The sequence below is a fragment of the Peromyscus leucopus genome, chromosome 7, assembly GCF_004664715.2.
Source record: "Peromyscus leucopus breed LL Stock chromosome 7, UCI_PerLeu_2.1, whole genome shotgun sequence".
In the NCBI taxonomy this organism is placed as follows: domain Eukaryota; kingdom Metazoa; phylum Chordata; class Mammalia; order Rodentia; family Cricetidae; genus Peromyscus; species Peromyscus leucopus.
This window is the reverse complement of record NC_051069.1, coordinates 75,792,266-75,806,128: the sequence shown is the minus strand read 5'-3', so window position 1 is coordinate 75,806,128 and position 13,863 is coordinate 75,792,266. Positions and strand designations below refer to the sequence as shown.

The 13,863-nt window shown below is 41.7% G+C and overlaps 1 protein-coding gene across 14 annotated transcripts in view; it reads left to right on the top strand.

The window, feature by feature from the left end:
* Snap91 (synaptosome associated protein 91) overlaps positions 1–12,043 on the top strand; it is a 115,584-nt gene extending 103,541 nt beyond the window's left edge. For 11 of the 14 annotated variants that reach the window (XM_037207816.1, XM_028875521.2, XM_028875520.1 and 8 more), the window contains 6 exons: positions 788–818; positions 1,927–2,026; positions 3,355–3,438; positions 4,055–4,159; positions 8,677–8,779; positions 10,643–12,043. In XM_037207816.1, the coding sequence (XP_037063711.1) occupies positions 788–818; positions 1,927–2,026; positions 3,355–3,438; positions 4,055–4,159; positions 8,677–8,769 (413 nt within the window). In that variant the 3' untranslated portion in view covers positions 8,770–8,779; positions 10,643–12,043. The remainder of the gene's footprint in view (positions 1–787; positions 819–1,926; positions 2,027–3,354; positions 3,439–4,054; positions 4,160–8,676; positions 8,780–10,642) is intronic. The other 3 variants (XM_037207820.1, XM_037207818.1, XM_028875523.2) reach the window with 2 other exon arrangements.
* Positions 12,044–13,863: the final 1,820 nt, after the last annotated feature.

Genomic DNA, 13,863 nt, shown 5'->3' with positions numbered 1-13,863 from the left:
ATCTGCGTCATACCTTTAGAGTGTGGGTTCCTTCAGCCTGGGGGGTCTTGAATTTTTCTCTTTATCGATATATCCCAAGTGCCTAGGATAATGCCTGATATAGCTAAAGCTCAATACATCTTTGCCTAATTGACAAATGAAGTGCACTGAGGGCTAGATGATTGAGCCAGATATTCCCCAGATCACTCCCACATTCACAGCCCACTAGCAGGGCTCCTGGAACCCAGGACATGGTTCAGCTCACATCTGAGCATCACCACAGCAGCAAAAGACCAGTGCACAGCTGCGGAAGACGTTCCAGCCAGAGGAAGCCCATTAGGGAGTGAGCAGCCAGGGATTTGGTTGGCTGCCAGTATGTGGGCACACACTGTCTGACACCTACCCAAGTTCCCAATTTGCAGAAGGAAGGCAGTTGTCTAGCAAGATCTCACGTAAACAGTCTAAAGTCATTATTAACTATCATCAGAGACAGTTTTGTATCATGGAAATAACTTCACTGGTCAGGCTCACAGTCCCCCAGCCTAACAGGCGTTTTTTAAACAGCAATCTCAGATCTTCTGGGCAAGTGTACACTAAATGTGACCCTTGAGGCTGATGTGAAGTAAAAGAAAATTTAAAATTCTACCTTTGTTTACTAATATAGTTTCTTTTTCATCTAACTGGATACAGTCATGGCTAGGCAAAAATACAGACCTTTTCTAAGCCTGTGAGTCCTGGGTTTCTCAAATACTGTCAAATGTAAGCTGAATATAAAGATTTAAATTCTTTTTCTTTTATCCATTTGTAGATCTTGGAATTTCTGGTACCACAACAAAAAAGTAAGTGTTTTCAATTATCTGCTTTCCTTTTAACAATATGTTTGTGTGTGTTTATTCAAGACTTCTCAACATTTCATTGGCTGGAGTATGTTATTTCCCATTCTTAAGCTAGGTAATTTAAGTTGTTTTTCATGTCAATTTATATTGTAGTTGTTAGGCTATTGAAATCTCCAAATTATTGCTCCATTTTGAGAAAGAGTAACCTATTTCAGGCTGGGATCGCCATTGTTACGTCTGGAAATATTTTGGGATGGAGTTTTGAGTTTTCAGTTTTTTTGAGACAGGGTTTCTCTGTATAGTTTTGAGTATTTTAATAACTTTAAGATTCAGCCTAGTATTTCTGGCTAATGTTGATTTTTAAAAGGCTTTCTTGGGTCATAAAAATGATAAACAGTATATCTTTTCCTAAGATGTATGTTTTGACATTGAAACTGGGATGCATGTTAGAGCTGCACAGTGATTATAAATCAGGTTATAGGCATGATACAGTTGTGGGAAGCCCTCCTTGAACTCTTCCCAGACCAGAGAAAACTGTCATCAGTGCATTTGAAATTCAAGAAGTTATAGGGCTGGAGAGATGGCTCAGAGGCCAGGAGCACAAATTGCTCTAACAGAGGACCTGAGTTCTGTTCCTGGCACAAATAACAGACAGTTCCCAACTCCCTGTAACCTCAGCTCCAGAGAATCTAACACCTCTGGCCTCCTGGACTCAGATGTACATACCCACACACAGATATATGAATATAACACATAATTAAAAGTATAAATTCAACAAGATAGGTGTCCAGATTGATGGTATATTATTTGGAGTTTTTATTATGAATAAAGAATTTAGTTGAATTTTTTGGCATATTTTTCTGTTGTAAGTGACATGAAATTCCTGTTGTCACTGAATTCAAAACACTCATTTGTTTTATTTTAAAAGCTTTTGTGCTTTTAGGTACATATTAGGTACCTAAGACTCCTCTGTAAGTTTTAGTCTATACCCTTATCACCACCAGGTTCCAACAGATTACTTCTAAACCCAAGCAAAAGAATCTAGGAATCCATATGCCATTTTTTCCCTCTGAATTTTGTATTTTGTCTGTTTTTCACACTTGCCCTTCAGGGGAGATCTCCAGTGGAATGCTGGGGAGAAAAAGTTGACTGGTGGAGCCAACTGGCAACCGAAAGTCACTCCAGCCACATGGTCAGCAGGTGTTCCACAGGTACGTGACAGTGAGGCCAGGGTGGTATGAACAATTTATCAATGTTCAAGTCTACAGAGAAAGTATGTTCTGCTTAACTTGACTATTAACATTGTACAACCCTGTTCACACTGAAGTGATAAAAGCAAGATGCAAAATTCAATGAAATGCAAATCTATGGACTTTGCATGTGATAATGATTACAACCTACACTTAAATACCTTGTGATTGCAATAGTCCTAATAGTAGTATTTATGTTTCTGATTTATTTGTAAAATTGTAGAAATAATTTTCCAGCACATTCCCTATCATGAATTGTAATACCATTTTATCATATTTCCTGCCAAAATCTCCTGATAGGCTAAATAAGAAATGAAAACTTTTTTTTCTTATCCGAAAGGATGAAGTGTGCTGACCAATTTCATGTCAGCTTGACACAAACCAGAGCCTTTTTTAAAAGCCAGAATCTCAATTGACAAAATACCCTCGCCAGACTGGCCTGTGGTGCATTTTCTTCATTGATGGTTTATATGGGAAGGGACCAGCTTACTGTGGGCAGCGCCACTTCTGGACTAGTGGTCCTGAATGGTCTAAGAAAGTAGGCTGAACAAGCCGTGAGGAGCAAGCCAATAAGCAGTACTCCTCCTTGGCCTCTACCTCGCTTGCTGCCTCCAGGTTCCTGCCCTGATTTTACTTCAGGATGGGCTCTAAGCTGTGGGCTGAAATACACTTTTCTCTCCCACGTTGCTTTTTGTCATGGTATTTATCAGAGCAATAGAAACCCAACTAAGACAGGTTGTTTTCTATCCGGTAATAGTTTATTTTAAGATCATTTTTTTTTTCAGCTCACCAATTTTAAACTTGAAACTAGACCATTATCCTTTCCATAAGGTTTAATAGATATTCATTTCTACTGTATCATCCTTTTATTTTTTATAGAAAAACTAGGAAAGCCACTGTTCCCAAGCCCACTTACAGTATTCCATATTCCACCCTTGGGCACACCGCTGCCTGTCTAAGTCTGTCTGTCGTTCCAGTGTCTGACCCTCTGCTGCATGCCCAAGGATAGAATGGTGGGAGGAGATGGCTCACTGCAGTCCCGTTCTTTCACAGTGAGAATGGGGTGGGCAGGGGGAGGGTTGAAAATAAACAGGAAGGCAGAAGTGAACCTCAAACCATTGCTGTGGTGCTAGTCAGCTTTTAAATTTTAGAAGGGATGTTTAAGAGTGCTTGAAATGCACACATTTGAAATGCACACATTTTAAAATTGCAGCCTATCATTTTAAAACCATGATATGTTGTTTCTTTTTTAATCTGTTCTGTGTGGTTCTGTGGGCATGCGTGTGCAGCAGGGCACTGTTCCTCCAACCAGCTCAGTTCCTCCGGGTGCCGGGGCCCCATCTGTTGGGCAACCTGGAGCAGGATTTGGAATGGTGAGTGATGTGCCAAAAACCTGTAGTTGACGCTCCTGACATCTTTACAAGTGTTCAAACGAACAGTTACTCCTACAGGAAATACAGTAAAGGAAACAACAGCTTAAATCATCTACTTTGGGCCTCAACCAGCCTAGCCAGGAAGTGGGGAAGCAGTTACGCTGTGTATACATATATTGCCATCAAATTACAGCACGTTGTTGTATCATTGGGGGGGGGATGATACTTACTACATACTTTAGCTCAGTCATCAAAAAACAACCCTTTCTATACGGGGGCTTTTCACTCTGCACCTTATCATCGGCACATTTTTAGGGCCATCCTGCTTAAGGAAGTTAGCTTTTGTCTCCTCAAGAATCACTCCAACAGGAGATGAATACACAACCCCTGATTGGAATGAGGATGCCCCATGGCCAGCCAGGTTTATACGCACAGCTCGGGGACTTTCTCCCCATCTGACAGCCTCGACACCCAGAGTCCAAGGTTACATAATAAATCACAGTTTCTACCTGTGTGGTTTTCGCAGAAATTGTCCAAAGCATGTCAGAGGTGGTATGCATGTCTGGTTATGCACTCACGGCTCCCAGACCTGCTCTGACTCTTCCTTCCTTTGCAGCCTCCTGCAGGGACAGGCATGACCATGATGCCTCAGCAGCCGGTCATGTTTGCACAGCCCATGATGAGACCGCCCTTTGGAGCTGCAGCTGTGCCGGGCACCCAGGTCAGTTTCTTAAAGTTCTCAGCACCCTGCATTTACTCCTAAACGTAAAACCATCAGGCTGTTAGTGGTGTGAGGAACAGAGGCAAGAGGCACAGCTCCACTCTTCACCCTCAGCAGCCTGAGGAGTTCTAGTCTTTTAGGGATTCGGGCCAGACTGGGTTTCCTGGCTTGAAAAAAAAATAATAATATTTCAGGACTAGCCAGTGTGCAGCAGGAATTGGTGGTTAATAAAGATTGGACAGGAAGTTTAGCTTCAACTATTTAGGGGGCCCCCAGGCAGTGGGACCAGGACCTGTCCCTAGTGCATGAGCTGGCTTTTGGAACTTAGGGCCTATAGTGAGACACTTTGCACAGCCTTGGTGCAGGAAGGAGGGGCTTGGACCTGCCTCAACTGAATGTACCAGGCTCTGATGACTCCCCAGGGAAGACCTTGTCTTTGAGGAGGTGGGAATGGAGGGTGGATTGGGGGGAAGGCTGGAGGGTGGGATGAAGGAGGACAGGGGAATCTGTGGTTGATATGTAAAATAAATTGAAAATCTCTTAATTAAAAAAAAAGGACAGGAAGATTAAAAGGAAGCTGCTCAGAAAGAAATATGCAGTCCGTGGTTGTGGACTTGTGTCTCATTTCACTGTCAGGTATATGCTTTGGGTGGGTTTGAAGCCACGATCTTGAAAGAGTGGTACTGGCCTTAAGAGAGATTACTGGGCAGTTCTTGGGCAGCAGTGGCAGGTTTACAGTTTATAAGTCAGGGTCTAGATCACAGGGATGCCAGGAGGTAGGATGTCTGTACTGTAAACATTGTGAACAGTTTTGTTTACGATTCCCGGGCTACTTCTTGGAAAACCCTACTCAAGGTTCTTAAGCACGGTCCATTGTTATTTTAACATAAAATACCTCTATGTGAAAGGAATGTCATTTCTCTGTTAGCCTTCACACCAAATGTGAGTTGGGCTGGAATTCTTGCTTCAATCAGACTCCAGGGTGAAGGGCTCCTTTCCTGCCTCCCTCATGGTCCTGTCATTTTCCCTGCCTCTCTGTCCTGCCTCAGTGTGGCTGTGTCAAAGGTGTTCTTACCTGATGGCTGTCTCACGGCTGTTGCTTCAGGAGTACAGGGGCATGGAAGCGGTGTGGGCTGTGGTGGGTGGGGTGCGGGGTGCAGGGTATGGGGTACGGGGCATGAGACAGTGACAAAGAGCTAAGCACCCAGAGGTCCTTCTCTTTTTCTCTATTCAGAATGGTTCATTTAGGGTACCTGGTACATGTGTCCCAGTGATGAGTTAGGTTTGGAGGTGTTTTTTTTTTTCTTTTGTTCTTTTTTTTTTTTTTTTTTTTTAAAGATGCTTTCATGCAGCCCAGACTGATCTCAGATTCGCTATGGAGCCAAGACTGGCCCCATACTGTTGGCTTCCATCCCACCTGCTGGAATTCCAGCTGTTTCCCACCACATCCAGCCAAGTGTGGAGTCACAGTCGTCCAGCCAGACTGCGGGGTCTACCCTGCACTCTGACAACAGCGGCACTGAGCTCCCAAACTTCAGAGCCACCAAAAAATCCCTTCTCCTTCAACACCAGCTACACTAAGTTTGGGAGCCCCCAGGGCCATCATCACTGCGGACAAGCTGTATACACAACCGAGGTTCTCTGTGACCTCCCTCTGCCTAGACCCACCATAGTGGCTCACAGACCTCAGGGGAATACAACACTTGTGGTGATAGTTTTATCGATGTGAAAGGATACAGGTTAGTTACAGCTAGGGGAAGCGAGATGCCAGGAACATCGGAGAGAGGTCCGAGCATGAAGTTGCTTCTAGCCTCAGTGTATGACAGTACTGCCAACTGCGGAAGATCACTCTGGCTTAGGTATGACATTAGTGAGGCCTCGTTACGTGGTAATAATTGATTGAACTATGAGTTGATAGTCTCCAGTCCCTCTCTACCCTGGAGTCCATGCTTGCTATTATGTGGCCCAAAGACTCCACAACATAATAACTGTAGCCTTTCTGGTATGGCCAGCCTCCATCTGCTCTGAGTCATCTCAGCATGCATTAGGGAAGGGTGCCTATGAGTCACATTGTTAGCATAAACTATCAGGGGCTGTCCTGGTTAGCTTTCTATTGCTATGAGAAACACCAGGCCCACAAGCAACTTGGGGGAAAGGGTTTATTTCAGCTTACAGCTTATGGTCCATCGTGAAGGGTTAGGACAGGAGCCTGGAGACAGGACAAAGACCGTGGGTGGGATGCTGCCTCCTGGATTAAACCATCCAGGGCCACCTGTCTAGGGATGGCATCACCCACAGTGGTCTACGTCCTCCCATATCAATCATTAATCAAGAAAAAGCCCTACAAGCTTGTCCACCCATCTGATGGAAGTTTTTTCTCAGTTGAGGGTCCCTCTTCCCAGATGACTTCAACTTGTATCTAATTGGTGGAAAAAAAAAGAAAAAAAACACTAACCTGTATAGGGAGGGGGCTTCCAGGAGAACCCCTGAATGACAAAGTCACACCTGTCACTTAAGACATTACTAGTAGGATCCTCAATGAAGGGAAAACCTGTTTTTAGTGCGGCCAAATTCCCTACTCTTACATCCACTTATAGGAAGGCAAAAAGCATCTGCTGTTAAGTGCTTTGCTGCTAATACTGGCCATGCTGGAAGTCTCCCTCTCTTGATTCTTCTTTTAAATTGTCTGTAAAATAAAGAGGCATTTGTGCACTTTTTCTTTTTTGCCCTGAGCAGCTGGCTTGGACAGAGTGAGAACCCAAAATTATAACTTCAGTAGCAGCTTGCTGAGCAAACTAAACCCAACGGCTCCAGATGAATTTAGTGACGTCAGTAAATGTCTTCACTCCTGTGAAGACATCTTAAATGTACCAAACGGATATTTACATTGTGATACTTATAGGATACTTACTCAGCGCTTTTAAACATTATTATTTTCAGTATGTGAAATGAGTTAATTTTGTTCTGTAAAGTAGTTCTTTCTCTTGTATAATGCCATCAGTTATTACTTGATTTGAAGAATAAAAATTAAAAACATGATAGCATGAAATATATTTTAATAATTGATGTTATAGTCAGTCATGGAATAGTATGCAATATCCATGTAATATTTATTTATTTAAGCATTTTTTTACTCAAGTTCTCATTATATGGCCCTGGCTGGCCTGGAAGTTAACTGTAGAGATCAGGCTGGCCTACAGAGACCCATCTGCCTCTGCCTCCCAAGTGCTAGGATTAAAGGTGTGCGCCACCATACCTGGCCTAATGTTTAGATTGTATTTCCTCTGTGCAAGAGAAAGCATACATAGCCAATAGAATAAGCAAACCTGTACTTATAGCTTTCCCATAGAAAGCTTTTTTTTTATTTCCCATGTCTGGGCCATCTGTTATTTTAGTTAGTTGTCATATTATCTTCTCACATGTTGTGGAGGAAGTCTTCAATTTCTGCCAAGCAGTTTTCAAGCTTTAACATTGATTTTCCCTGACATTCTGTGAAATGTTACCTCAGTTTTACAGGTGAGATTGGTGGACACTACAGTCAGTAGATTGGACATAGGAACAGATTGAGCCTCCTGGCTTCTGGAGCTATCCTTCCTGAACCACACGTACAGACACCCAACCCCACAGCTCCAGATTTCAGGAACTGCTATCATCTTAGGGTGAACTGGCTTCTAAACAGAGATGTCAATCATGGCTCCAGACAGGCTGCCTGCAAACTTTTTAAGCTTTCCCTTGACAGTCCTGAAAAGTAGAGTCCCCGAAGTTTCTCCTGCAGTTGACGATTACAGTGTTGGAGGAACACACAAGAGAAGATCTGTGGTCCTTTGCTGCAAGCCTGGATGGGCTGGATATGAGGCTAGGAAATGACTTGTTCATCTGATACACACACTACCCCCAAAGCTTTGTTTCATTTAAAATAATTTCTGTGAAGCACTGGCATTGTTAGTTAATAATTTAAAGTAATTTCCTACCATACTATCTGCAAACTCATGTCTCAGTTGCCCCTGCAACTCACTGTTACTGTAAGAAAAGCTGTATAATTCTTTTCTTAATAGTTTGATGTTACTAACAATGCAAGGTAAGAATGCTGTTGGCATAGAAAAATTACTCCTCTCTCTCTTTCTCTCTCTCTCTCTCTCTCTCTCTCTCTGTGTGTGTGTGTGTGTGTGTGTGTGTGTGTGCGCACACGCGCGCGCATGCATGCATGCATGTTTGTGTGTGTTCTACTGTATATTCTCACATCTTCCTAACTCCAACTGTTCTCTCAGAGACCCCATACTTCACCTTGGCTGAATCTGATGTCAAAGAATTTCAAGAATATCCAACCACTGTTCCTAGCACATTTTTCCACTCCAAAGTTAGGCACGACCCAGACGAAGTAGAATGAAGCCACTGTGTTAACCTTTAGCCATCTGTTCTTCTGCGTGTGTTTTCTCTGGTATATGCTCTGCCTAATGCTTACCTGCCTCTCTGTGCTTTCCCTTTCTGCTCTCTGGGGCTGGCCTCTTCCCCATCAGCTTTCTCCAAGCCCTACACCTGCCACTCAGAGTCCCAAGAAACCTCCAGCCAAGGACCCATTAGCGGATCTTAACATCAAGGATTTCTTGTAAACAATTTAAGGTATCTGATATTGAGCTTTTTCTGTGAGCTTGTTATAGTGAGCTGTGCAGTGCTTAACTGTCCTAGGTCTGAGGTTTGTTATTTCTGTGTTATAGGTAGATGATGGATGGATAGATGATGGATGGATGGATGGATGGATGGATGGATGGATGGATGGATGGCTAGAAGATAAATTGATAGATAGATAGATAGATAGATAGATAGATAGATAGATAGATAGATAGATAGATAGATAGATTTGAATGCTTGGAGCTTTAAATTTGACATCAAAACCTGTCCTTACCAGTGAATTTTTAAAATCATAATTTGTTAATCTGTAGGAGGAAAAAAACCTGTCATTTGTTCTTATCTTGAAAAGCACAAAAATTGTATTGATGAGGCAGAAGTCTCCCAGGCGCTAAGTTAGCTGAGAGATACCACTGTACCTATCCCATGATGACTAGACTTCATAGGACACCAGCATTTCTAATACTGGATTTAGAAGTCATTTAAAAAACGCATTTGGCTACATAACCACATCTTTCCTTTATTCTTATTTTTCATGTTAAGGTAAAGCTTAGATTCTTACCCTTTGTATTTATTCAAGAAGAATTTTAAATTCCTGGCAATCTGACCTTACATTTCGTGAATTTAATTTACTGAATGGTTCACAGTGAGCGTGAGAGAGGAAGTGGATGGAAGGGGATGCTTACTTTCAGCCCCGGCACCTAACACTGTCAGCAGCTGTTTACAGATGTGCTCAGTATTACTTTACATACTTACTCAATAGTTTCCATGTCAGATTTTGGCTGTTTTGTAGCTGAAAGAACTAATCCTTGAGCATGAAATGATTTTCTAAGGTCTGGCTAAAAGAACAGTAAGAATGTAGGAGCTTTGAACCATGGTGCAGTGCGATTTCTCTCACATATCTACTGCCTACATTTATTAACTCCTGACATTTTTGTGTATTTGGGTTAACAGTAGTCAGGCATGGTGACCCAAGCCTTTAACTCCAGCACCCTGGAGGCTGAGGCAGGAGGATTGAGATTTGAAGTCAACCTGGGCCACATAATAAGAATCTGTTTTAAATGAAACTGTTGATATAACATTTTAATACCTTGACAGCTCAGTCAGATTTTTTATCCTTGTGGCCATTCTGTCTGTTCCTCTTGCATCAAGACAAGGTAGATGTGTAAGATGTCACTTACCTCGGCAGCTTGTCTCAGAAATGACGAGGGACTGCTTAGAGAAGCCTCTTTTAGAAGCTCTTGCTGTCATCGCATACTAAAAGCCTTGATAAGTGACAGACATAGAAGGAGCCTTGAGACAGCCCCTGTCCCCAGGATTCACACCCCAGGCAGACAGACAAACATTTTGTGATGAAGAGATGCCTTCTGACCCTAGAGAGGATTTCCCAAGAGAAACGGCAAGGGAATGAGGTAGACAGAGGTGGAAGAGAAGGCACCGGCCTCGGGGCTTACCCTTCTTGTCCAGTCTACACTTGTCCAACGGTTAAGTGGCTCGTTGATGAACGTAAAGAATCATGGACAGCACTGCCATTCGCTTTTCTATCACCACCCATGTTTACAGATCAGCTCTTAGATTCAGTGTCTCATGACAAAGATTGTCAGTGTCAAAGTTTGAAAGATTTAGTGATAGATTTTTTTTTTCTAAACTGGAACTGTACATAGAAGTTCCCTGAGTGAATTTTTAAGCTCATCTTAAAGAGTTTGGAAAACTGTAAATATGAGTTTGTTCATCTTGAACCCTTTTTTGGGTACAGGTATTTTACACTGTCAGGGAAAATTGTAAGGGAGGTAAAATGTTTGAGGGGTGTGTACAGTGTGTTTTCTAATTCAGGTGTGTGTTTTTTTTCCTTTGCAGCTGCAATTTTTGTGACCGAATAGGAAAAATAACATTGGAAACTTCAAGTAAGATTGATGCTCAGAGTTTCCAAGTGAGCCACCAGTACCAAACCCAGTGCTGACTGTGACTTCTCTTCCAGACACACAGCCCAGCTGTGACAGTGAACATTAGGAATGTCCTACCTTAGCTGTTATCCCTGCTCTCAACCTCGTAGTGTATTTGGATTCTTTGTGTGTTGTATGATGTAAACAATGAATGGATGTTTCCAATGCCTTTAGTGCTTTTCTGGACGTTGCCCATGGACGGATGATGCAGCGGTTGTGTGGTGAGCCATTTGAAAAGATGTGTCTGTGTTTTTGAAGGTTTCAGTGTATATATCTATAACTTTTGGACAAACCCTCAAGTCCTCCCACGAACTCTCTTCTCTTCTGTACCTCTGTTACAAACGTAATGTGATATTATCAGCTAGTGAGGAAAACACTCTTAAATATATGAAAACTTTTTCGGTGTGGAGTACATTTTTCCAATCACAGAAACTTCAACTGTTGTGAGAAATGTTTATTTTTGTGCACTGTATATGTTAAGAAATTTTATTTTAAAAATATGAAGTTTAATGTCCATAATAAAACTTCTCCTTGATGAAGCTACCTTATCGAGAATGAGAAAAAAAATCATATGAGAAGAAGTCCATATTTATCACTGCTATATTAAGATATATATTTTAATTATATTTGCAGGTTTTGCATCTAAATTGACCTATTTATTCATTCTTGATCAAAGGCACTGAAAAGTGGAGTCTTTCTACCATGTCTGTGAAAATGCAGTTAAAGATAAGCTGTTTATGTGACTATGAACGTGCCCCAAGAGACATCTGTAATTTAAAGAGAACTGCAAATATTTTTCCTTCACCGTGGGTTTACGTACATCTGTTCAGTTAGTGTTTCTTTGTGTGTTCTGTAGACTAGTGTTTCTCCATCGTTTGATTGAGCTCAAAGTGACTTCTGTTGTACCTTTGTGATAGGATTGAAACCAGTTCAGCGAATTGTATCTTTTGATGTACATACTGTGTTCTTTGATTTTTGGTTTGTTGTCATACTGTCTGTGCTGATGGCTTGGCTGAAGATTTTGACGTGTACACAAGGTCACTGTTGATCAGTGTTGTTTAGTGGCTTGGCAGCTCTTTGTAAAAGCATATCGGGTTGGAAAGGCATTTGCCTATTTTTCAAATTACTTAATAGATGTATGGTACCCTTTAAAGTGGTCGTATCTGAATTTACTGTGGGGATAACATACACTGTAATGGGGGAAAATTACCTAAAACCAATTTCAAAATGGCTTTTCTTTGTATTTCGGTTTAAAAACCCAATGCATGTCTGCCCTCTGAGATGCAATAAACACCTTGAACAAAGAAAATGCAAACATACTCTTTCCATCTTTGGTTACTTTTTAAGGAAAAGATGTGCGTCACATGACATACACAGCACACACAGAGTGTTGAGAGGGCTAGAGAAATGACTCAGAGGCTAAGAGTTTGCACGGCTCTCGCCGAGGACCAGAGTTGTGGCTTACAACCACTTGTAACTCTAGCTCCAGGGAGATCCAATGCCTGAGGCGTTCGTGTGGGCATTCACTCATGTGCACATACACCCACCCCAGCTCACATATATATGCACAATTAAAACAAAATAAAAATCTGTTTTAAATGTTTTATTAATTTACATGTTCAAGGTAAGAAATTTTATCCATGGCAATACAATTTCATTTTACAGTAAAATTAAGCAATGGTGAACTGTCATTAAACTGGGGACTCCCATCATGCCTAGCAAATAAGTTCTAGATTACAAAATATGTGTTTACTTTTGAGGTGAACTTCCTTTTAAAACATACAAATAAAGTTTTTTTTTTTTTTAAAGTGTGAGAATACCATGGAGGTTGAAGAATAGAATAATTGGGTCCCAGTTTGAACACACACACTTGAATATATGTATACTGTTATCACATAAAACCTACCCTGGCCTGTTGTAATAAAACTGGATGACTGTGTCTACAGCTAGGATGCCAGAGCATCTCCAAAATGTAGTCTAGTATTGGGACTGTAGTGTAGCTTAATGATAAAGCACTCACCTAATATGACTGAGGCCCTGGGTTTGTTCCTAAGCATCACACACAAAAACACCCAGTCTCAGGTAGGAGACTGTTGTAAAACTAGTTTGCTTTGGTTACCTAAGATTTATTTCTCAGAAGCTATTATCAGATCATGTCAGTGATTAAAAAAACATGTTATTTATTGTATAGACATGAATATGTATGTATGTATGTATGTATGTATGTATGTATGTATGTGTACCATGTGCATGCCTGGTTCCAATGGATCCAAGAAGAAGGCATCAGATCTCCTGAAACAGACAGTTGTAAGCCATCATGTAAGTACTGGGAGCTGAACCTGGGTCCTGTGCGTAAGCAGCAAGTTCTCTTAACTGCAGATCCACCTTTCCAGTTCCCTCAGGTGATTTTTTTATAGAGTACGTTTTAACCATGTATTACTTAGTTGTCATAATAAAATTACCTTTTAGATGATAAAATATTTTAAGATTAAATTTTTGTGTGCTTTTCCCCCCCTTGTCTGTCCCATGTGGTATAATTTTTTTAATAGGCAAACTGTAAGAGGGTCATAGATCTTGGCTACTCAGAGACTCTTGATGTCCTTGTGAGAGAATGGTCTTATAGATGAGGTCCTGCATGAAATCTTCTGGGTACTGAAGGCTCATAATTTGAGGTACTTTACAGGACAGCTCTAATTTACCCGTGGTGTTGGATTGAAGGCTCACGTTCTGTGTTTTTGAAACAACCCTGTTTTGTGGCGCTTTGTTGTTAATTGCCTTGGACGTTAAAGAAATGCCTGCTTATGGGGGCTGGAGAGATGGCTTAGTGACGAAGAGCACTCACTGCTCTTGCCCAAGACCCTGGTTTGGTTCCTATCACACAAGTGGCAGCTCAAAACCTTTTGTTCCAATTGCAAACCCAATTCCAGGGGACCCAGTGCCCTCTTCTAGCCTCTGGGGGTGCCTGAATGCACATGGTGCACATAAATTGATACAAGCACACACATGCAGTGTGTGTGTGTGTGTGTGTGTGTGTGTGTGTGTGTGTGTCAGTGTGTGGGTGTATTACATATCATGTGTTGGCAGCCTGCATCACCCCAACACATTATTCAAACCCCACTGTGGGTAGAGCTGAGT